General features: G+C 42.1%; 1 protein-coding gene across 1 annotated transcript; it reads left to right on the forward strand.

Moving 5' to 3' along the window:
• Positions 1-360: 360 nt before the first annotated feature.
• Positions 361-23,879, forward strand: Tmco1 (transmembrane and coiled-coil domains 1). The gene is given in 7 exon segments (NM_001009631.1): positions 361-479; positions 953-1,030; positions 6,542-6,601; positions 8,361-8,407; positions 10,754-10,821; positions 16,159-16,303; positions 23,237-23,879. Coding segments are annotated over 7 exon segments (567 nt in total). The 5' UTR covers positions 361-409; the 3' UTR covers positions 23,336-23,879.
• The last annotated feature ends 760 nt before the right edge of the window (positions 23,880-24,639 follow it).

Raw genomic sequence — 24,639 nt, forward strand, 5'->3', positions numbered from 1 at the left:
CACGGAGGTGGGGCTGGAGGTGAAGTGCAGATCCCGCATGACAGGGTTCTAGTGTTGAGGTAGGCGGTCGGGCTCGGAGAGCAGTTAACACACCGCCGAGGAGGTGAGCCCTCCACTACACCGCCATCCTCCGATGAAACGACATTTCCAACTCTCGCGAGACTGGGTCTGGTGCGCGCCTTCAGCCCCCGAGACTTGCGGGTTCCTGCAGTCTTCCGACTCAAGTGGCCACACGGCGAGAATGAAAGATGCAATTCCGGTTCGGTGCCCCGGAAGCGGAAGTGTAGATTCCGTGCTGTCAAAGTTGTAGTGCTCCTCGAGGGTCGCTCCCGCGAAGTCTCTTCCCCGTCTCTCTGGCTTTTGAGTGCTTCCCCCGTGAAGGGTGGGAGCGCAGGGACGGACGAGCGAGATGAGCACCATGTTTGCAGACACGCTGCTCATCGTTTTTATCTCCGTGTGCACCGCGCTGCTCGCCGAGGGTGAGGGCGGCTGTTTCTTGGACGTTTGATTAATAATCTCAGGGTGGAAGGGTGCTGGGATCCCTCGCACCCCTTGAAAGATCGGGAGCCTCACTTCCTGCGACTTGAGTGGTCCCTTTCAAGAAATCCTGGGGTCATCCCCTTTTTGAAGCAGGAGAAAAAAAAGTGCGGAATCATACTTCCTGATTTTCTTTACGTATTTGTGGAGACACTTAAAAAAATGTTTTGGGGTTGGGGATTTGGCTCAGTGGTAGAGCGCTTGCCTAGGAAGCGCAAGGTCCTGGGTTCAATCCCCAGGCCCGAAGAATAAAAAATAAAAAAAAAATGTTTTGATCTGACTTTGAAAAAAGTTAATTACTGATAAGTCTAGAGCAAAATGTCGAAATCCTTTTGTCTCCAACACTAACAATTAAAGACAATTCGTTGTGATTTCCATTCATTTCTCATTAGCATGTCGCTTTTAATATTTTTAGGCATAACCTGGGTCCTGGTTTACAGGACAGACAAATACAAGAGATTGAAGGCGGAAGTGGAAAAACAAAGTAAAAAGTGTGAGTATGGTAACAGGGTGGAAGTTTCAACACAGTAAGTTCACTGGGTGCAAGTTCACAGTAACTATTTTAGGAGCATACCAAGAATACAAGAAGAGGTCAATATTCCTTGTTGGAGCAATTGAAATCTCAGCACTCAGAAGATGAAGACAGGACTGTGAGTTCCAAGCTAGTGTGGGCTACATAGGGAGATTCGTGTTACAAACAAAACCATAATCCAACTTGGTAAAAATAGAAATCAAAACGCTAAAAGGAACGCTAAAAGGCCAGCTCCAGATGGGGCAGGCCTGGTCTACATACTGCATTCCAGGCCAGAGCTGCGCATTGAAACCCCACCTAAGGGGGTGGGAGGAGCTACAGGGGAAAGAGGTCATGGCAGCTGTCTGTCTGTCTGTCTACCTATCCATCCTTCATTCTAAAGAAGAGGTCCTGTTCTGTTGTGAGGGGTTATGGAAGGCCTCATGATACAGATGGTTTGAATGCCTCGTGGGCTAGTTAGAATGTAGATTAAAAACTAAGAGAGAGGAAATTCTAGGTAAAGGACAAATCATATTAGTAAACATGGGAATTTTAGTATGTGTTTGGAGAATGATAACTCATTATGACTAGTGTCAATGGGAGTGGTACCCTTTGGGGTTAAGGCAAGTCAAGTTTCAGCTGGGTGAGAAAACTGAAAAATGTTTGAAAAAAAAATAATTAAAATGGGTAAAACTTGTGGCCATTGAAGTAAAGTTAAAATTTAGCAGGGCACAACTGATCATATAAATAAAGCCTTAGATAGCTCAGGCAGGCCTCATTGATCATATACATAAGCTCTTAGATAGCCCAGGCAGGCCTCATTGATCATATACATAAGCTCTTAGATAGCCCAGGCAGGCCTCAAATTTATGATTTCTCGCCCTCAGCTCCCCAATTACTGGGACTCTGAATGGTTCTATAAAGGCACCATTGGTATCCAGTATTCTTTTTGTTTTGTCTTTTGAGGTAAGTCTCATTTAGCCCTGGTTGACTTTGAACCCACTAGCTGAAGATGACTTTGACCTGACTTTGTCCTATGTTCCAAGTGATGGAACTACAGCCATTCAGAACCCAAAACCACACCTAACTTGGCTCCTAAGAATTTCTATAGCTAGCTTTATTGCTATCTTCTTCTTATCTCCTTATATCTCTGTAACTTTTGTGAATGGTTTTGTTGTTGTTGTTGTTTAAATTTAGACAGGGTCTTATGTAGGCCAGGTTAGCTTTGAACTCTGTTAGCTGAGGTTGACCTTAAACTTCTGATCCTCCTGTTTCTGCTTACTAAGTGCTGGGATCACAGTTGTTCATCACCATGTCCAGTTTATGGGGTGCTGGGCCCTGTACTCAGGGCTTTGTGTATGGTTGGCCTGCATTTCTCAGCTCCCTTGCACTTCTTCCCCCCTAAATTATCTTACTTGAAGGGCTGAGAGTATAGAACTGTGATAGAGTTCGTGCCTAGTATGCCCAAAGCCTAGAGTTCCACACTCAGCCGTGAAAAATGAATGTCATTTAATTCCCATAGAAACCGTTGTGGTTGGTTACAGAAATGTCTCCACCTTATGGGACAGGAGATTGAGACTCAGAAAGTTAATGATAGACTTACATCACAAGAAAACAAAGAACTGGAGACTAAACTCAGACTTTTGTTTTCCAGTGTAGACTTTTAAAATTACAGTCCGCCATTCTTTAGTCAATGTTGATAATGTTGGCTCGCCATATTTAAAACCAAATTCATTATATTTACCTTCACAAACATGACCTTCTTCCAGCATTTTCTTACCTTGGTGACTTTATGCTTCTAGCAGGGAAATCTAAAAGTCGTTAACACTTGCTTTCTGTGTTGCTTGCTTCTACTTCATAGCACGAAAATGCTACTAGGCCTGGTTCTTTGCTGTTCACGTCTGTACCCTATGTGACTAGAGCAGTGACTGGTGCATGGTAAACAGGAAAGCTGTTTTGGTTTGGGTTTTTTTGTGTTCTGTTTTAGGTTTTTGGGGGACAGGTCTCACTCTTGCCTTGGCTGACTTAGAACTTGCTCTGTAACCCAGGCTGCCCTTGACCTCCCAGTTGACCTTCTTTCTAGTGTAGGGGTGTTGGGTATCAGGCGCACTTCCTTTGTTCAAGTATTCTTATTACTTCCTGCCTGTATTTCATTGTCAAAGCCTGTAACTGTTGTCCTCTTGAATGGTTTTAGATCTTTCTGTATCTCCCATATCTGCCAAATCTACCTATTTTAAAGAAGCATTGTTTCACTGGATCTATTGCAGCCACTCATGTGTCTACCCTCAGTTATTCAGATTTACTTTGTAGAGCACTTTTTCAGAACATAAATCTGGGTATATTACTTGTCTTCTTAAAACTTCAGTGTCTTTATATGGCTTTTAGGAACTGGGTGGAATGGCACTTGTCTGTGATTCTAATATTCAGGACACTGAAGCAGGGAGTCGTGGGTTCGAGGCTAGTCTGAGCTACATAGCTAAACCCAACTTCAAGAAACAATGGGCCAGTCTTGGTACAAGCTGTGGTGGCATGCACTGTTAATCCCAACACTTGGGAGTAGGGGCAGGTCGATCTCTGAGTTTAAGGCCAGCCTGGTCCACACAGTGAGTTCAGGAAAGCCAGGGATTACATAGTGATAAGAACAGGTGGAAAGGAAGGGAGGCAGGCAGGCAGGCAGGCAGGCAGGCAGGCAGGCAGGCAGGCAGGCAGGCAGGTAGATATGGTCTTAGCCCTCAAGAGATGGAGCAGCAATTAAGAATGCTTTCTGTTCTTGTAATAGGACTCAGTACCTACATCATGTGGCTCATGGCTGCCTGTAATCCAGTTCTAGGGATCCATTGCCCTAATTTGGCCCTGTGGGCATCTGTACAGACATGGTGAACATACAGACAAGCTCAGGAAAATATGATTCTTCCTTTCTTTTCGGCTGTATTTGTTTGTTTTTGTGGGGTTTTGAGGTAGGGGCTTACTATACACTTCAAGCTTGCTTCAAAGTTGCAATCCTCCTGCCTCAGCTTCTGCTAGAATGACATTACAAGGGTATACCACCACATCTGGCCTTCCTGAAGAAATATCGTCAGGAAAAGTTATCTTATATCATAGTCTCCTGTTTTCTTTGCCTGGTTTCATAGGGCCCTTTTCTAACTTCTGAATGAGTCCTGGATTTTTCGTACTATTGGTCCTTAGTACTTGCTGTTCCTTTACATGATAAAAATTTTCTCTTTGTATTTTTTTAGTAAACTCAGGTTTATTTAGTCACCAGATGGAATCAGATCTTTGTAGTTTTTGATTTATCCATAGACCTCTCCTTGGAGCACTTGCCACAGTTGTGATCACTCCCCCACATCTCCCACTCAACAGAGTTTCCTTTGTATAGCCTTGACTATCCTGGAACTGGCCCTGTAGACCAGGCTGGCCTCGAACTCAGAGATTCAACTGCCTCTGCCTCCCGAGTGCTGAGATTAAAGGTGGCCACAGTTGCAGTCTTTCCTACCTGTGGACTATGGTTATTGGGATTGTTTCTTTGCTCAACTACATTATAACGTCTGTGAAGGCAAAGCAGTATCTCTAGCCCTTAGCACAATCCTAGATACTTGTAAAGTGTGCTTAATCCACTCAAGAGTAAAGTATCTCTGTGGTATACCATTTTTCTGAGAAATTTTGTTATTATCACATACCAGTCAGCATGTACTGGTATCCAAATATAAATGTGTGTGTGTATATATACATATATGTATATATAAATATAATTTAGTATCATATTTATTTCAATTAGTGTTCTCATTTCTCAGCCATAAATTTTTTATTTTTAGTCTTCATTAGTTTCTACAATTTTTACAGTAAGTTTATTTACATTTGGAAACAAATGAAAAGTTTACTTCAGACTGGGCATGGTAGTGCACATCCATAATTCCAATACTCTGAAGGCAGAGGGGCAGAGGGGCAGAGGGGCAGAGAAAGGCACAGAGAGGCGCAGAGAGGCTGAGAGGCAGAGGCAGGTCTCTGAGTTTGAGGCCAGCCTGATCTACATAGTGAATTCCAGGTCAATAACAATGAGACCCTGTCTCAAAAAAACAAAAACCAAAATAGTAGACTGGAGGGAGCACAACGATTAAGATACTTGTAGGTCTTGCACATGACCTGGGTTCAATTTCCAGCACATACATGGTGCTCACAATCATTTCATAATCTAATACAAGGGGATCTGATGGATCTGATATCCTTTTCTTCATGGGCACCAGGCACACACATGGTGCACATACATACATGCAAGCAAAAATACTCATCCACATAAAATAAAAAATAAGTCTTCAACTTTATATTGTTTTATATCTTTTTTTTTTTTTTAGATTTTTTTATTTTATGTATATGAGTACACTGTAGCTGCCTTCAGACACACCAGAAGAGGGCATCAGATATCAGATCCCATTACAGATGGCTGTGAGCCACCATGTGGTTGCTGGGATTTGAACTCAGGACCTCAGGAAGAGCAGTCAGTGCTCTTAACCACTGAGCCATCTCTCCAGCCCCTTGTTTTATATCTTAATTAGTAGTAGAATTGCTAGGCAATGCTACAATCATAATTTTCTGTACTTCATTAAAATGGTTATTTGGAAGTAAATTTATATTTTTAATTGAATTATCAGTTGACATCTTTGGTCATTGATGTATGTAGAGTTTTAACCATGATAGGTATAATATAAAAAGAATGGGTGTGGCCACTGACTTCTGTAATTTATAACCAATTGGACAGCTGCTAATGAAGGATGTTTACAAGAAAAACATTGTAAATTCTCTCTTTGAACATACTTAAGAAGAAGCTAGCTGTTGTCTGTCTGTCTGTCTGTCTTTCTCTTCCTTCCTTCCTTTCTTTCTTTCTTTCTTTCTTTCTTTCTTTCTTTCTTTCTTTCTTTCTTTCTTTCTTCTTTCTTTCTTTCGGTACTGAGGATTGAACTCTATGCCTTGAACATGCAAAGACGTCTCCAGCCCTTAAAACTTTTTTTTTCTCTTGAAACTTTTTGATCCTTTGAAATTCTTGCCATGTGGCTCACTCAGGCTAGCCTTGCGCTTGTGATCTTCTGGCTCTGGCCTGTGGAGTTCTAAAAATACAGGCATAGACAACAGTGCCTGACTTGAACACATAAATGTCAATATGTAATTTTTTCCTGGTACTTTATATTCAGAATTCATCAAGGATCTAGGCATGGAAATTTTTTCAGGTTTATAAATAGGTTTGAATTAGAATTAGACATAGATTTGTTTTCCTGTGCTGATCTAATTCTTGTCATCTGGAGAATACTTATACCCATAAAGCAGTCCTATTTATGCGGCGTCTTTGGAAAAAAATAAGCCTTACACATGCTAAGCAAACGCTTAGTTTTTTCTTTCTGCTAGTTAACTCTATCATGACCAAAGTCCATCAGTGTAACTTTGTAGTAATTCATCTGAGAGAGCATCCTTTTAATATACAATTTTATGTGTTTATGTTTACAGTAGAGAAGAAGAAGGAAACTATAACAGAGTCAGCTGGTCGACAACAAAAAAAGAAGATAGGTGAGACAGTGACCTAAATACAACTTGGGGTGTGTGTGTGTGTGTGTGTGTGTGTGTGTGTGTGTGTGTATATGTATATTGTGTGTCTGCGTGTCTGTGTATGTATATATGTGTGTGCACATGTGTATCTGTATGTATGTGTCTATATGTGTATATATGTATGTGTATGTATATATATATGTGATGTGTATGTGTGTATATTTGGTGTATGTATATGTGTGTGCACATATGTATGTATGTGTGTGTATGTCTGTGTGTTTTATTTTGCTTTTTGAGATAGTGTTTCTCTGTGCAGTTTCAATTTTTCTGGAACTTGTCATAGACCAAGCTAGCCTCAAACTAACAGAAATCCTCTTGCCCCTGCTTCCTGAGTGCTAGGATTAAAGGCATGCACCACCACCACCTAGCTTTATTTATATATATATATATTTTTTTTTTAAAGATTTCTTTATTTATTATATGTAAGTACACTGTAGCTATCTTCAGACACACCAGAAGAGGGCATCAGATCTCCTTACAGATGGTTGTGAGCCATGTGGTTGTTGAGATTTGAACTCAGGACCTCTAGAAGAATAGTCAGTGCTCTTAACCACTGAGCCATCTCTCCAGCCCTTTAAATATATTTTTAATATAGTTACATCACTTTACCCTGTTCCTTTCTCCAGTCCTTCCCTGGTACTGTCCCTCAGCCTTCCCATACCTCCCCCATGCTTAAATCCATAGCCTCTTATTCTTTGATTATTACTGTTACATACATCTATGTACATGCATGTACAAGTATGTAACTACTATCTGGTTCTTCTGTTTTGGTTGTTTTGTGTATACTGTTTGAAAGGTGACCACTTTGTATTAGAGCCCAGTAAGAGGGCTCATCCCTGAGCAAAGCTAATTTTCCCTCCCAGCAGTCATTAGTTTCATAAAGGTCTTTATCTGGGGGTGGACCCTGTGAAATCTTGTCCCTTCCAGTTAGCGTAGCTATTGTCTATTGATTGGCCATTGTTCTCGTCTTGTTTATGCAGCTGTTTCTAGGAGAGTGTTTCAACATCAGACTTCCTGGTGTTTTGGCTTGTATAATCCTTTTGCTCCCTCTTTTGTGATGTTCCCTGAGCAGGGATGCCAGAGCTGTGGTGTAGGTGTATCCACTAGGGCTGGTTCTGCATGGCCGTTGTTTTCTGCTTTGTGTTTGTGTGTGGTCTCCATTTGTTGCAAAGAGAAGCTTCTTTGATGAGGATGGCAGCTGTACTTATCTGTGGAGTAAGAGAGTAGAAAGGAGTTAGGTGGCTACCAAATGGAGGTAGTAGATCTTCTTTCTTTCAAGCTTTTAAATTGTGAGCCTCCATGTGGGTGTTCGGAATTGAATCCGTGTTCCCTAGAAGAGCAGCCAGCGCTCTTAACTGCTGAGCCATCTCTCTGCGCCCAGTAGCCTTTTCTAAGATCTGTGACCTCACTAGCTCCAGGAGGTTGGTTAGCTTTCTAAGCATGATTTCCTTCTTATGTAGTGGGCCATGGGTCCAATTAGACATCTTGGTTCCCGCCAATCTGTACATGCCACTCATAGCACTTTTTAAAGTGAAATATTTTGGCATCCTTCTATATTTAAACATTGTGTTAGTACGGAGTAAGCAACAACTCATGTGTTCACTTCGTCTTATTGAGTGATATTGAAACAAAATGCTATTGTAATCTCCAGACCGTGACAGTTTATTCAAAAATTAGGCTGTGCTCAGTATTTTTGAACTAACCAGTTTATTCTTTTCAGAGCGACAAGAAGAGAAACTAAAGAACAACAATAGAGACCTGTCAATGGTAAGAGTCCAGAGTAGAACTGAGGGTAAACCACATAAGCTATTTTTTTCAACAAAAGTTCAATATATTAGCACCAAAAGCACCAAATATATTGCATTTTTCTTAAAATTTATCACCTATCAGGGCTATAAATAATAATTATAGGTATTATTGGATGGTAAAATAAGCTGCCACGTTTAAACTTCATTTTAAAGCTGGCATGGTGGTTTATGCCTTTAATCCCAGCCCTCAGAAGCAGAAGCAAGTGGAATCTGACTTCCAGGCCAGCCAGGGCTACCCAGGAAGACCTCGTTTCAAGAAAACCAATGAACAACCCCACCCCCCACCCCCACACTCCCCCCAAAAGCCAAAAACCTTCATTTTAGGAGTTTGTTTTAAAAGGCTGCTTTTGAGGTTATAATTTGTCTTTTTGAGAAATGTCTTGCTTTTTTTTCTTCTTTGATACTGATATATCCATTTTTTTTATGTGCAATAAGGGATATAAACATTAGAGATAAAAACTGATGGGAAAAAAACACATTCCAGAATAATATTTACAGTTGTTTCCATCACTTATAATACAGTAGTTACAATGACACTCAATGTCTTGCTTTCTTAAGGTTTTGTTTTGTTTTGTTTTGTTTTGTTTTTTAAAGACTTATTTATTATGTATAGAGCTCTGCCTGCATGTATGCCTGCACCCCAGAAGAGGGCATCGGATCCCATTACAGATGGTTGTGAGCCACCATGTGGTTGCTGGGATTTGAACTCAGGACCTCTGGAAGAGCAGTCAGTGCTCTTAACCACTGAGCCATCTCTCCAGCCCCTAGTTTTCCTTTTTTTTTTTTTTTTAAAAAAAAAACTATTATTATTTATTTTTATGCATATAGACATTTTGCCAGCATGTATGTCTCTACATGCCTGGTGCCTGTAGAAGCCAGAAGTGGATCCGCCAAGATTGGAATTACAGATGATTGTCAGTCATTATTTGGGTTCTGGGAATTGAAGCCAGGCCATCTAGTAGGAGCAGCCAGTACTCTTAGCCACTGAGCCCCCATGACTCCAGCCCCCCTTTTATTTTAAAACAAAACCAATTAGTTTTCTCCCTGTGTTCATGTTGAATCTTAGCTTATGGCGTCTGTGTAATTCCAGGACAGGGGCTGGAGATAGCTTTGTTGGCAGTCATGGTAATGTGAGGAAAAGTAGATTTCCTAGCCCATTTGTCCCTTATTTGGATCAAGGCTATGTTTTCTAGTTCTGTGTATTTAGCATAGGACATCTCAACTCTCCATGAGTTTCTTCACTTGCTGGGAGATCTTAACTATGGTTCTTTATTTGCTAAAAATCATTTTCCAGAATGACTATAATTTACAGGTGATGTTTTTTTTTCTGAGACACAGTCCCAGTATGTACCCCTGGCTGGCCTGGAACTTGCTATGTGCAAACTCTGAATGATTAGCCTGTCTCTCCCTCCTTAGTGCTGGGATTAAAGGCATGTGGTACCGCAAACAGGAAGAGATTTTTAAAAGTGAGTTTTCTCATCTTTAGCACAATGTTTATCATGTTCACTCTTTGGAAATTATAAAAGTAGAAATTGCCAAGTGATCCAGAGATAATATCTGAAAACTATACATTTATATTTGTTTTATCTATATATGCATTTATGGAATGTGGAATTTAATAATAATTTAGTTGCAAATAACAGATTTAACTCACAATGCCTGCCATGTTGCTTTCTTTCTGTTGCTCATGAAGTCAAGAGGTTGACAGCCCTAAGCTGGTGTCATAGCTTAGCATGCCCTCAAAGCCTCTGTGCCTCAGTCCAAATCCACTCGACTGGTTAATGCTTTCCCTGAGGCCTTATGTTCTTATTCCAGTCGCACCACCTCACCCCTTGAAGAAAGCCTAAGAAGATTCAAGTTTGTCCTTTTAAAAAGTGCTTTTCAGAGCCAGATACTGTGGTAGTGCACGTCTGTGATCCAGCTCCTCATAGGACAGGCAGAGATTGAGTGAGCGCAAGAATTCCACCAAAATAAGACAGATCCCAGTCAACACTTGTTTCTTACACTGGTTGGCCAGAGTGAGGCCTCAGAGCTGTCTCAGTTTGTTACAAGTAACAAGGAGAGAAGGAATTGGAGATGGAAGGAGAATTAAATTAACAAGGAGCTTTTCACAAAATAGAACTTTTTGTTTGTTTGTTTTTGAGACAGAGACTCACTACGTAGCCCTAGCCTCACATCTCACCTCATCCTGTCCCATCAGCCTGTCTCTGCCTCCCAGTTCTATGGAAAACTTTTTAAGAAAAAGTACATTCAATTTTTGTATATATATTTAGTGTAAAGTGACCATCTTTTGCTTTCCTTGTAGGTGCGGATGAAATCCATGTTTGCGATTGGCTTTTGTTTTACTGCCTTAATGGGAATGTTTAATTCCATGTGAGTAACCTTTTATATGTTCCTGCCTAATAAATGTGCTGTTTGTATGCATGTGAGCATAAGATCTGTAGTAATATTGTATTTGTCAGGATTTTAAAGTAATTCTGAGTTTGAGGCCAACCTATACTCCATAGCCAAATCCTCTCAAAAACAGTGAAAGCCAGGCAGTTGTGCACGCTCTTTATTGCCAGCACTTGGGAGGCTTCGGCACGTAGAGCTCTATGAGTTCCAGGGCCAGCCTGCTCTACATAGTGAGTTCCAGGACAGCCAAGGCTACACAGAGAAACCCTGTCTTGAACCCTTGCCCCGCCTCCAAAAAAATGGAAGAAAGAAAACAAAATTTCAAACTTATACATTATTCATATATCAAGAAAAACTTTTTCATTGTATGTGTTACAAGTATACACTGTACATTGAGCAAATTTCCCCCATACTGTCTGCCCTTTTAAATTGGCTTATATTCACTATATGCATGTGCAGTACTGGAATATGGTGGGCTTTGAGTGTATCCTCACCATAATGTATCTTTCATAATCATTTGAGAGTATGCAGTAGTCTCCATGCTTCTGTACCCACCACTACGTCAGTGTGGACTTTCTAAAGACATCATTGTGTGTGTGTGTGTGTGTGTGTGTGTGTGTGTGTGTGTGTGTGTGTGTGTGTAAGAGAGGCAGAAAGATAGACAGACAGACAGAGACAGTGCATTATGTTGCAGGACATTTGATCCCATTGTGAACCCTGAGATTGTGAACTATAAAAACCTGGTTTTGGTTGTGGTATGGCCCAGCCTTTGATCCTAGAGCTTTCTGTTTATCATAAACAAGTACTTATGGTTGCCTCAGCTCTAGCATTAATCCAAGAGCTAAAGAAAGTCAACACAGGTCAAGTGGCCAAGCAAGCAACCTGCTGGCAGGGAGCGAACAGAAAGGGGAGCCTTTGAGTTAGAAGGTGTTTAAGGCATGGTGGAGAAGGAGAGTTCGGTAGAGTAGGAAGGTCAGGCAAGCTGGGTGCTTTCTCTGCCTGTCTGAGCCAGCAGGTTCTCATCCCAGCTCTGGCTCCTGAATCATTGGTAAATCAAACAGCAAGGATTTTTATTTTTAAATCAGCATGCATGCATGGAGGTCAGAAGACAATTCGCAGGAATCTGTTCCTTCCTTCCATCAGATAGGTCCTGGGATTTGAACGCAGGTCATCATCTCACCATCCTATTTTTTAATAACTTCAATATAATTATGTAAACAGGAATTTCATTTTAAAAGAATACAATCATATAATGCAGCAGTCAGAACCTCCCTTCCCCTTTGCAGGGACAGAGGAGGGCTGTCGAACAACTCTCACAGGGTAGACTAAGGCCATCAGAAAACATATTTGTATTACTAGTCATAACAGCAAAATTACAGTTATGACGTAGCAATGAAAATAATCTTGGTGGTCACATGAGGAACTGTATGAAAGGGTGGCAACCTTAGGACCATTGATGTCTTACTTAGGATTTCCACTGCTGAGAACAGACATCATGACCAAGGCAACTTTTCTGAGAAACAACATTTAATTGGGGGTGGCTTACAGGTTCAGAGGTTTAGTCCAGTATCATCATGGTAGGAATCATGGCAGCATTCAGACAGACATGGCTCTAGAGGAGCTAAGAGTTCTACATCTTATTCCGAAGGCAAACCGGAAAAGACCATCTCAAGAGCAGCCAGGAGAAGGGTCTCAAAACCCACCCTCACAGTGACACACTTTCTCCAGCAAGGCCACACCTTCTAATAGTGCCATTCCCTGGGCCAAGCACATTTAAACCACCACAGTTGAGAGCATTGATATAATAACTTTGTTTGTTTGTTTGTTTGTTTTTTGAGACAGGGTTTCTCGGTGTAGCCATGGATGTCCTGGAATTTGCTCTGTAGACCAGGCTGGCCACACACTCAGAGACCCACCTGCCTCTACTCCTGAGTGCTGGGATTAAAGGCATGCACCATCATTGCCTGTCTCATAATAACTTTTTAAATCTACTTAACCGTGAGAATGTTTATCAGGTAAAAGCTCAGACATTATATAGTCTTTAAAAATAAATCAGTATATTCCTCTGTTTTTTAAATTGCTTACTAATATGCTTCTTCAAACTGAACATATTCATATAAAAACATTTTGACTCTTAAAATAGAGTGCTAACAACTATAATCTTGTTCAGCGATGAGGTCAGGTACTGTTGTGTAAACAGCGAGTGATGGAATGGCGCAATCATGAGGCGCTGCTTTGACAGAGCTGGGCAGACATCCAGCATTCACTGGAACTATACCACGTCAGTAAACTTGCTCTGGCTGTCCCGTGTCCTTACCTCCCTCCCTCTTTTTCTTTTTTTTTTTTTTTTTTTTTGGTTCTTTTTTTCGGAGCTGGGGACCGAACCCAGGGCCTTGCGCTTCCTAGGTAAGCGCTCTACCACTGAGCTAAATCCCCAGCCCCTCCCTCCCTCTTTTTCATCACACTTCCTTTTTGTCTGTCTTTTTTGTCTCCTTCCAACATCCACCCTTACTCCCTATGTCTCAGTGCTATCAAAGTTTTACGGGAAGATAAGTGATATAAACAAATGATAACATTGACAGGTGTTGTGTTAGAAATATGTATGAGGTATACTAGGGAAAGAAGAAGAAAGAGTATATTTTTATACAGTTGAGGGGTTTAGAGAATGTCTAAACACAAAAATGTTACATTTCTAGCCAGACAAGATTGCGTATGACTTTAATATCCCAGCACAGCAGAGGGGAGGCAGAGACAGCAGATCTCGGTGAATTCAAGGGAAGCCAAGCCTCCATAGTGAGTTTCAAGTCAGCTAGAGCTATGTCGTGAGACTGTATCTTAAAAAGAACCCCAAACCCCATCTACTTAGCTGATCATTCTTGGAACCATAAGCCTCTAAAGCTGGAAGACATTGGGAGATTAAATAACTTCATGGAATATCTAGAAATGCCATGATTTCTATCCTATAACTCCGTGTTCCCTCGTTTATTATTTTTGTGTATGATGTTGAAGGGCATACCACAACTGGCATGTAGATGCTAAGGGACAGCTTTCAAGAGTTGGCGCTCTTCTTACACCATGTGAGCTTCAGACACGTCAGCTCTTCTATAGAGAGCCTGCTATGCTAGTAATGTACTGTACACTTAAAAATATGGGAGCATGGGGTTGGGGATTTAGCTCAGTGGTAGAGCGCTTGCCTAGCAAGCGCAAGGCCCTGGGTTCGGTCCCCAGCTCCGAAAAAAAAAAAAAATATGGGAGCAAGAGTCTTGAGTGTTCCCATCACCAAAAGATAAATAACTAGATAGATGGATGGATGGAAGGATGGATGGATGGATGGATGGATGGATAGATAGATAGATAGATAGATAGATACCATAGATAGATAGATAGATAGATAGATAGATAGATAGATAGATAGATAGATACCATAGATAGATAGATAGATAGATAGATAGATAGATAGATACCATAGATAGATAGATAGATAGATAGATAGATAGATACCATAGATAGATAGATAGATAGATAGATAGATAGATAGATAGATAGATAGATACCATAGATAGATAGATAGATAGATAGATAGATAGATAGATAGATAGATAGATAGATAGATAGATAGATACGTGTTTGGGGATATAGACAGCTGATAGCCTGACCGTTGTTCTGATCGTCACACATTTTATAAATGTATTGAAGTGTCACACTCCCTCTGCTCCATGGCCTGTAACTTTATATCGCTATAACTATATTAAACATATAAAGGGTTGTTAGGGAACTGGCCAGATAGCTCAGTGAGTAAAGCGGCTTACTGTGCAAGCCTGGAGACTGGAGTTTGGGCCCTGAAACCCACATAGAGGGAAGGAAAGAACCATTTCTACAGAATTGTCATTTGGCCCCTACACTCACACCCACCCATGCACACATAATAATAGAAGAAACTTTGATCAGTTAATCCTGGAGTGTTTGACATGTTGTATTTCTTCATTTGTTTTTGGGATGTGGTTTTTCTACATAGCCCTGGTTGCCCTGGAACTCATTGTGTAGACCAGGCTGACCTCAAACTCACTGAGGTCTGCCTGCTTCTGTCTCACTTTATACGTTTAGTTTCTCATGGCAGAGTAGTGCTTCTGTTCAGTCCGTTTACATTTTGTAGCTTCTTTCTAAGTGCCTTTCACATATCTTATCTTTCCCCTCTTGATTCTTCAGTACACAAGTAGGTTGTGAATTTTTGTGATATTATTATCATTGTTTTTTTTCCCTTGCTTTTATTATCTTGCTTTTTAAAAAATCAAGACAGGATTTCATGGGGTTGGGGCTTTAGCTCAGTGGTAGAGCGCTTGCCTAGCAAGCGCAAGGCCCTGGGTTCGGTCCCCAGCTCCGAAAAAAGAAAAAAAAAAGACAGGATTTCATTGTGTAGTCTAGACTGTCCTTGAAAATGCAATTGTTCTCCCTCTCTGCCTTCCAAGTTCTAGAATCCTAGACTTAAAACAGGTATGTACTGGGCTGGAGATATGGCTCAGTGGTTAAGAGCACCAACTGCTCTTCCAGAGGTCCTGAGTTCAAATCCCAGCAACCACATGGTGGCTTACAACCACCTCTTCTGGTGTGCATGAAGATAGCAACAGTGTACTTATATATAATAAATAAATCTTTACAAAACAAAAAACAAACAGGTGTGTACTAACACACTTAGCAGGTCTTTTTCTTAAAGCACCTGCTGCCTGTCTATAAATGTTAAGACTGAAAGTAGGCATTTAAGAGAGTATTCCAGCCTCAAACACAGCAGACTTGGGGCCAGATTCAAGTAATACAGCATCAGCCTGTCTCAGAAGAAGGCAAGAAAGGCCAGAGAAGCAGCTATGACCCAGAGAGCATATCTTGACTCAATTCTGTGAAGTGGAAGTTTTCACTTTATAGCCTTGATTGGCTTGTAATTTGCTATGTATAGACCCTGGCTGTCCTTGAACTCAGATCTAACTGCCTCTGCATCTTGAGTACTGAGATTAAAGGTATATGCCACCTTGCCCAGCAAAGAGGATACTTAAAAAAAAAATTATCTCAGTTTCTTATAGACCATATACTAATAGCTATACTGTACAGAAGTCTTTTTGGTCCTCTGTAATTTGGGTGTCCTACCAAAAGCACGGAGAGGCACTTGTTCCGAGTGCACGGATTAGCCAGGGTCCTTCAGCAAATCACTGCACCTCAGTCCTAGTTAAAGTGTGTCCTATTTGTACCCAGACTTTTTCCTGAAAATAACTTTGTCGATGTTCTAAAAATAGCAGTTCTTTGCTTTTTTTTATCTTTTCATTTTAGATTTGATGGTAGAGTGGTGGCAAAGCTCCCCTTCACTCCTCTCTCTTACATCCAAGGACTGTCTCACCGAAACCTGCTGGGCGATGACACCACAGACTGCTCCTTCATCTTCCTGTATATTCTCTGTACTATGTCCATTCGACAAGTGAGTACCCACACCCTTCCTCACTGTGTACCGCTCTCCTTTCTGTCACTGCTCACAGCAGCTTTGTCTCTGGAAACTGCTACTCAGCTCGCTCAGTGACTCACTTGGAATTCCCGTGTATTGTTCCCAGCTGTCTTAAATGCCTGCAAGTCTAGACGACTGACGTTAGGGATGAGGGCAGCTGTACCCAAACATGGCTCCCACACCCCATTCTTGAGCCTCATTCCCTTCTTCGTTGGATCTCTCTAAGTGCAGTGACTTCGGTTGTCCCAACAGTAGTTCTCGCATGTACTGGTGCCTTTTGTCAGTTTAGGAGTGTTCACTGCTCTGGAGGTGATGGGACCTGGGAGAATGGAGCCTAAAAACGAGGCGGATGCATGCAATAGCCAGCTTTCTTCAGAGCATCAGACACTTTCTACTCTCAAGCTTGAGAAGAGTCACATGAGTAAAGTGCAGAATCACAAGGACAAGCCAAACGTGGAAAAAACGTAAGCCAGTAACAATAGCCAGCTATAACGTCAGCTGAGCTCAGTCCTCTCCATTTCACCTGAGAGAAGCATGAAAACACAGTCCAAGAACAACTCAGTTTTGAGGTCAGAAAACTCTTGTCTTGTTTCTTAGGGTTTTCTCACAAGTCCCTACATGAAAGTCCATTTTTGGATAGTGTTCTAACAATATCAATAATACAGTGAGTTTAAGGTATTTACAGTTAAGTCCAGGTACTAAGAACTTGAGTTTTTTGTCAGGGTTAACAGTGAATTCTAGGCTTCATACTATGTTAGGAAAGAAACTAAAAATAAGTAAGTTAAAAGCTTTTGGACTATTGGCTCGGATTCTAGGTGGAAATCCAACCCTGAGGGACAATAGCAGTAGTTTGTGCCTGTCCCCACCTCTGTGTGTGCAAAATGCAACGGGAGTTAGAAACCTGCTACAGGGACACAGTGACCACAGGGAATTGCTGTACAAACTAGGATTTTGTATAAAAAGATGATTTGAATTGTGTCCTGGAGGATGAGGAACAGACTTAGCACTTTTCTTGACAGAGGAGGCAGCAGGAGTGAAAGCTTGGAGGTGTGGTGGGGATGCAGGGACCGTAAGTCCGTTGTTGGTGAGAGGAATGAGTCTGAGTCGGAGATGAAGGCTAACACTGAGGATGGCCTTTTGTGAGGCATTTGTACCTCACAGTACACGCTGGCTCTGTCAGTGTTTCCTATGGGATTGCTCAGTAGCTGCTGCCGCTGCCGCTGCTGCCATTGCCGCCGTGGCTGCCTCCTTTCCTGTTTCTGGTCATTTGTTTGTTTTCAGGGCTGTTGTTAGTGAGGTTCATTACTAGGTGGATTGCTGTTCTCCTGAACCTTATTCCAGTTATTTGTATTGAGGCTATTATAAATCAATTCTCAGTGTTATTAGAGAAAAGTGCAGAGAAAAGCCATTGATTTTCGTATGCTCATTTTGTCCTTCTAGTTTGCTGAATTTGTTTGTCATTTCTTTGCAGTACACAGAGACAGCCCTTGTGACACGGGACACCCTTGCTTGTTTCTTCTCAGGGCTCTCTGGTGGAGAATTTAACTGCAGGCAGGATGGTCGCTCACATCTCGTTTCTCTTCCCTGTCTGGCCTGCCTTAGACTTCAGGCACTACTTTAGTAAGAGTAGAAGTAGGTGATTTTCTGTTGTTCCTGATTTTGAAGGATGTGTCTCCAGCTTTCCCTAGTTAGTAAGAGTTGGCTGGGTTTGTTGTCCATCACCTTTGTTATGATACGGTTCTTCCATCCCTAGCTTCGTCAGGATTCAGGACTTTTTGGGTTGTTCCTCCTCCTCCTCCTCCTCCTCCTCTTCCTCCTCCTCCTCCTCCTCTTCCTCCTCCTCCTCCTCCTCCTCCTCCTCCTCCTCCTCTTCCTCCTCTTCCTCCTCCTCCTCTTCCTCTTCCTCCTCCTCTTCTTTCTCTTCCTCCTCCTCTTCCTCTTCCTCCTCCTCTTCCCCCTCCTCTTCCTCCTCCTCCTCTTCCTCCTCTTCCCCCTCCTCTTCCTCCTCCTCCTCTTCCTCCTGTTTTGCTCCCATACTCCCCCTCTCCCTCCCCCCCCCCCTTTCTCTCTCTCTCTCTGAGACAGTGTATCTCTGTGTAACCTGGCTATCATGGGCCTTCATTTGTAGACCAGGCCAGCCTGGAACTCAGAGATCCACCTGCCTCTGCCTCCCAAGTACTGGGGTTAAAGGTATATGCCACCACCTCCCTGCTTACAAAACTTTTTTTTTTTTTTTTTTTTTTTTTTTCCGGAGCTGGGGACCAAACCCAGGGCCTTGCGCTTCCTAGGTAAGCGCTCTACCACTGAGCTAAATCCCCAGCCCCTTACAAAACTTTTTAATATATTTATTTTATATTTTATTTTTTTCTTTTCTTTTTTTTCAGAGCTGGGGACCAAACTCAGGGCCTTGCACTTGCTAGGCAAGCGCTCTACCACTGAGCTAAATCCCCAACCTATTTTATTTTTTAATTTGAGACAGAGTCTCACTGACCGCAACTCAACTCACAGAGACCTGCCTGCTTCTCACATGGGTCACTGTGCCCATCTCAATGTTTTATTCTGGGACTTTGATGTTTGTATACAAATGTGTTTTGTATATCTCCCCCTACCCCTCCCTTCAACTTCACCACACCCACACTGACAGGTCCCGTCCTGGAGTCCTGGCTTTACGTCTGTCCTTTGTAACCTCACCTAACCTAACCTAAGCCCTGTTAGTGTTACCTGTATAAGTATGGGTCATCCACTAGAGGGAGCATGGGCAACCTAGCAGTCACCACCTGTCCAAAGAAAAGTGACCCTTCCTTAGGAGCCATCAGTTGCCAGTAGCTCCTAAACCAGGAGTGGGGCCCCGGAGGCCCGCTCCAAGCACCTCGCTGGAGTTTTGACTGATCTTGTGTAGGGGACCATAACTGTCATGAGCTCATCCAGAAGACCGTTTACAGTACTCCTCCCCATCCTCCTCCTTCTGGGATGTTGATATGGCTAGCCTGAATACAGCTGACCATTCAGTCACATATTCTCAACCTTTTACCTAGTTTGGGTCTCTGTATTAACCGCTGGGCACTGGCCAAAGTGGACAGAAGCACAAAATTCTAGAGTGACTTGTTGGCCATACTGCCCTGAGTCAAAGGGTAAGGTCCTCAACAGGACATGAAACTCTCTGTCTGTCCACTCAGTGTCTTGGTTCTCCAAAGTAGATTTTACCTTCTTCCCATTTTCTACTTCGTTGCAGTAACCCTGTCATTTAAAGGTCATCAGTGTTTTTAAACTGGCTCTTATTCTGGAAAATGACAAGGACTCATAATTGACCCCTGTCTCTGCAGAATAACTGGGCCAAGATCCCTTGTATGTTTTGTCTAGACTTCTGTGTTTGTTGGCTGAATGAATGTTATCATCATGTGTTCTCTATTGTATAATTTCACATTGTTCTTATTTCTCAGAATCCTTAGCCTAGTGCTAAATACATTGTAGGTGCCCAGGAAATACTGGTCAGTTTTGTTGTTTTTAATTTTTTTTTTTCTTGAGACAAATCTTATGTATCCCAAACTGGCCTTAAAACTCCTGATCCCCCTGCCTCTGCCTTCCAAGTTTGGGAATTTCAGGCGTGTGCCATCACGCCTGTGCCATCACACCTGGCTATTAATGCTCACATTTTAAAAGCTGGAAGTTGGTAAGCATATTTTTTTATTTTTCTCACTACTTTATGCAGCTTTTTTTTTAAATTTTTTTTACAGCTATCTGTGAAGTTATTTTTTTAAAGATTTATTTATTTATTACATATAAGTACACTGTAGCTGTCTTCAGACACACCAGAAGAGGGCATTGGATCTCTTTACAGATGGTTGTGAGCCACCATGTTGTTGCTGGGAATTGAACTCAGGACCTCTGGAAGAGCAGTCAGTGCTCTTAACCACTGAGCCATCTCTCCAGCCCCTGTGAAGTTATTTTTATTATAAAAGAAATACAGGCTCAGATATTTTTCCAGCCTGAACTATTTTTTTATTGGTTATTTTGTTTATTTACATTTCAAATGTTATCCCCCTTCCCGATTTCCCCTCCGAAAACCCCACATTCCACGTCCTCTCCCCCTGCCTCCACGAGGTTGCTCCCCTACCCATGTACTCCCACCCCACCACCCTATCATTCCCCTACGCTGGGGCATCAAACCTTCACAGGACCAAGGGCCTCTCTCCCACAGCTGGAGTCATGAATCCCTCCATGTGTACTCTCTGGTTGGTGATTTAGTCCCTGGAAGTTCTGGAGGGGTCTTGTTGGTTAATATGGTTGTTCTTCCTATGGAATTACAAACCCCTTCAGCTCCTTCAGTCCTTCTCCTAACTCCATTAGGGTTCCCGTGCTCAGGCCAATGGTTGGCTAAAAGCATCCACATCTGTATCAGTAAGGCTCTAACAGAGCCTCTCAGGAGACATCCATATCAGGCTCCTGTCAGCAAGCACTTCTTGGCATCTGCAGAAGTGACTGGGATTGGTGACTGCATACGGGATGGTTCCCCCTTTGGGGCTCTCTATATGGCCTTTCCTTCAGTCTCTGCTCCACTCTTTGTCCCTGTATTTCCTATAGACAGGAGCAATTCTGGGTTAAAATTTCATGAGGGGTGGGTGGCCCCATTCCTCGACTAAAGACCTTGCCTAACCTCTGGATATGGTCTCTCAGGTTCTCTCCCCTTTGTTGTGGGGTATTCAGCTAATGCCATCCCAGTTGGGTCCTGGGAGCCTCTTGCTTTTCTGGCATCTGGGGCTTTCTGGTGGCTACCCCCAGTTCCCCATCCACCATTGCTACACACCTCTGTTCAATTTCCTGACCCTCTGTACATCTCGCTTGTCTCCTCCCACACCTAATGCTGTCCCCCCTTTTTTCCTCTCCCCCTCTTTATTTCCTCCCAAGTCCCTCCCACCCTCAACCTCCCATGATTATTTTGTTCCCCACTCCAAGTAGGACTGAGGTAGCCACACTTTGGTCTTCCTTTTTCAGCCTGAACTATTAATGATTGATCTTCCTAATTCATTTTAAAATTTCTCATTCAAGTATGAGCTATTGTATGCAAATATATTTAAATATTTTGTGATAAATTAAAGGGGTCTTTGAAATTGTATTTCTTCCTTATTTCCTGACAAGGGATTAAAGTAGTGAGTATTTTCAAAGGAGCCAAGATAGGAGCATTCTCCTAGTGTCTTAAGCCCAACAGATGATGGAGTATTGAAGGGCAGATGTATATGTTCAGGCGTATAAAACTGTATACTGAATGCCGTTTGTTCTTGAGACCAGCACTTTAACATAGTGTAGTGGAAAAGCACCCACTAGACCTAAGAATCAAAGCATAGGGGTTTAAATTAGAGCTTTTTGAAACAGCTCAGGCTGGCCTTGAACTCTTGATCCTCCTGCCTGCACCTCCTGAGTGCTGGAATTACAGCCATGAACCACCACACCTGCTGCTAATTTAACTTCGTTATTTTGGAGAACCCATTAGTCCTTTCCAGAGTTTAGTGGTTTCAAATACCAAATGAAGGAATCAAGAAGAGTAGTGAAATAATACCTAAGTTTTTCTTCAAAGATGCTGTGTACTTTGTAACAGTTGGCCGAGGTATAACCTGCCCTCTCCATCCCTGTTGATTTTCTAGTCAGCTGTCTGTTCATGAGTACTCGTTAGCACCCACGCCTGTCTGCTCCAAAAGTCGATTGTTTTCCAAAACTTGTTTATACTGGTTTTACTTATTATTGTAGTTATGCAATTAAATGAAATGTTATATTAGTCAAAGAAATCAGAACATAAATAATTGGGTTTTTTGGAGCTGAACTGATGGCTCAGAGTTAAAGAGCACTCACTGCTCTTCCAGAGGTCCAGAGTTCAATTCCCAGCAACCACAGGGTGGCTCACACCCATCTGTAATTAGATCTGATGCCCTCTTCTGGTGTGTCTGAGGACAGCGACAGTGTACTCAGTATTCATATAAATAAAAGAAGGAAATGTTTAAAAGAAAATTTTTTTCTAGAAACTGCTTCAGTATTTAAAAAAACTGAATACACCTATATTGTTATATTAGATGTAATTAAGGTAAAGAAAAAGATGCAAAGTTTTAAAAATCTAAAGATTTGTGACCTCCAAGTTAGACAAGTGTTCTTCCTCTGAGCTGTGTCCCAGCCCCTCTCACTATTTGCAATAAAGACTAAAGTCAGTCATCTATACTCAAGGGAAAGCCCATGTATTTAACAGTCTTTGTGTTAAAAGATTACAGTGGGGGGTTGGGGATTTAGCTCAGTGGTAGAGCGCTTGCCTAGCAAGTGCAAGGCTCTGGGTTCGGTCCCCAGCTCCGAAAAAAAAAAAAGAAGAAAAAAAAAAAGATTACAGTGGGGTGGTGGGGATATACATCTTTAATCCCAGCACTCGGAAGAAGGCAGGGGGATCTCTGGGCCAGCCTGGTCTACAGAGTGAATTCCCGAACAGCCAGGGCTACACAGGGAAACCCTATCTCAAAAAGCCAGAACTGGGTGGGTGGGAAGGAAGAAAGGAAGATAGATAGATAGATAGATAGATAGATAGATAGATAGATAGATAGATAGATAGATTGATTAATTACCTGGGGTACAGCTCACTGGTAAAATGCACCTCAATAAGAAGCAGTGTCTGTCCCTCTGTGTGTGTGTGTGTGTGTGTGTGTGTGTGTGTGTGTGAGAGAGAGAGAGAGAGAGAGAGAGAGACAGAGAGAGAGAGACAGAGAGAGATTTTCACTCTACAAAGTTGGCTTCTTTAGATTAGCAGCCCAGGTCCTATCATGTGTGTACAGTTCTTAGCCGTACTTTTAGTTTATATGCATTCTCTTTGCTGAAAATATGTGAAACACTTTTTATAGCTTATATTAAAAATCAGGTCTTCCTATGCTTTCTTTACAGAACATCCAGAAGATTCTTGGCCTTGCCCCTTCACGAGCTGCCACCAAGCAGGCTGGTGGATTTCTTGGCCCCCCACCTCCTTCTGGAAAGTTTTCCTGAGAGAAAGCAGAATTCTGAATTTCCGATCATTCTTTCAGACATTCAGACTTAACAAGGCACCTGGCCACATTCTCGGTTTGAGCTATTTCTCGGCTGTGGATATGAACAAATGAGAACACTGCTTAACTAATGGGATAGTGCTTATGATCATGATGATTCTTTGTAAGTGCACTCACTGGTTCCATTTGGGTGATCTATGTAACCACAGCATCATCTTTCTTGTCTCAGTATTTCAGTGTATGTGCCGTGTACACAGGAGCAGATTGTCCATGAACATTAGCAACTAGGAGAAAACAGTTTACGTAACAACTTCATTGGCATTATTTGTCCTGTTTTTTAAAAAGCCAAATATGTCACTTTGTGTTTGACAATGAGCCAAATTTTTAGGTGTTTGATTTAGAGAGAGAGAGAGAGAGAGAGAGAGAGAGAGAGAGAGAGAGATGTTTGATTTTTTTGCATATTAAAAAAATATTTTCTGTAATCTGAACACAAGGATAAGCATTGGTCTAAAAGAGCTAAAATAAAGTTTTATCATGTTCTTTTACCAGCCTTGTCTCCTGTTCAAGAGATGGGATTGTCCTAGTGTGCACTCTGAAAGTGTTCTAGTTTGCTTTCTGGTGCTTTGTCAAACACTGTGACCACAGAAGCTTACAAGAGGAAAGGGGTTTTTATCTCATGCTTCCAGGACACAAGTCATCATTCGGGGAACAAAGGTTAGAACCCAGGCCAGAACCGAGACAGAAGCCGTGGAGGATGGCTTACCAGCCAGCTCACTCTGGCTTGCTCTGTCTTAGCTGCCAGGCCCAGCCACCTAGAAGGATCACATTCTGTAACTGTATAGGGTTGGACTGGGCCTGCCTACATCACTCACCAATCCAGACAGTCTCTCACAGACATGGCTACGGGCCAGTCCGACTTGAGGAATTTCGTAGTTAATGTTCCCTCTTGCCAGGTTACATGGTTACATGGAGGTGACAATAAAACTTTAGCACAAACCATAAGCGCAGAAAGGAAAGGGACAGTGCAGTGAGGAGGTAACCTGTGCTTATCTCAGATTCTCCTGCTTGCCTTGAAATAGCAGCTCGATGGAAGAGAAAGGCCTGCTTCCTCTTTACTAGGAGTGCTCTGAGTTCCGTCTCAGCACTGGATGTTCGTGGACACTGCTTTACCGTGTCTAGACCTTTCTCGGAACGTATTTGCTGATCATTGTGAACTCAAACTATCCAAGTACAGAATCTTTACTTCTCTGGCCTGTACTCCTTTCATCAAATGCTTATTTAGGATTTCAGGTTTTAGGGAAGGCG

This window comes from Rattus norvegicus, chromosome 13 (assembly GCF_021556685.1).
Source record: "Rattus norvegicus strain SHRSP/BbbUtx chromosome 13, alternate assembly SHRSP_T2T, whole genome shotgun sequence".
Classification (NCBI taxonomy): Eukaryota; Metazoa; Chordata; class Mammalia; order Rodentia; family Muridae; genus Rattus; species Rattus norvegicus.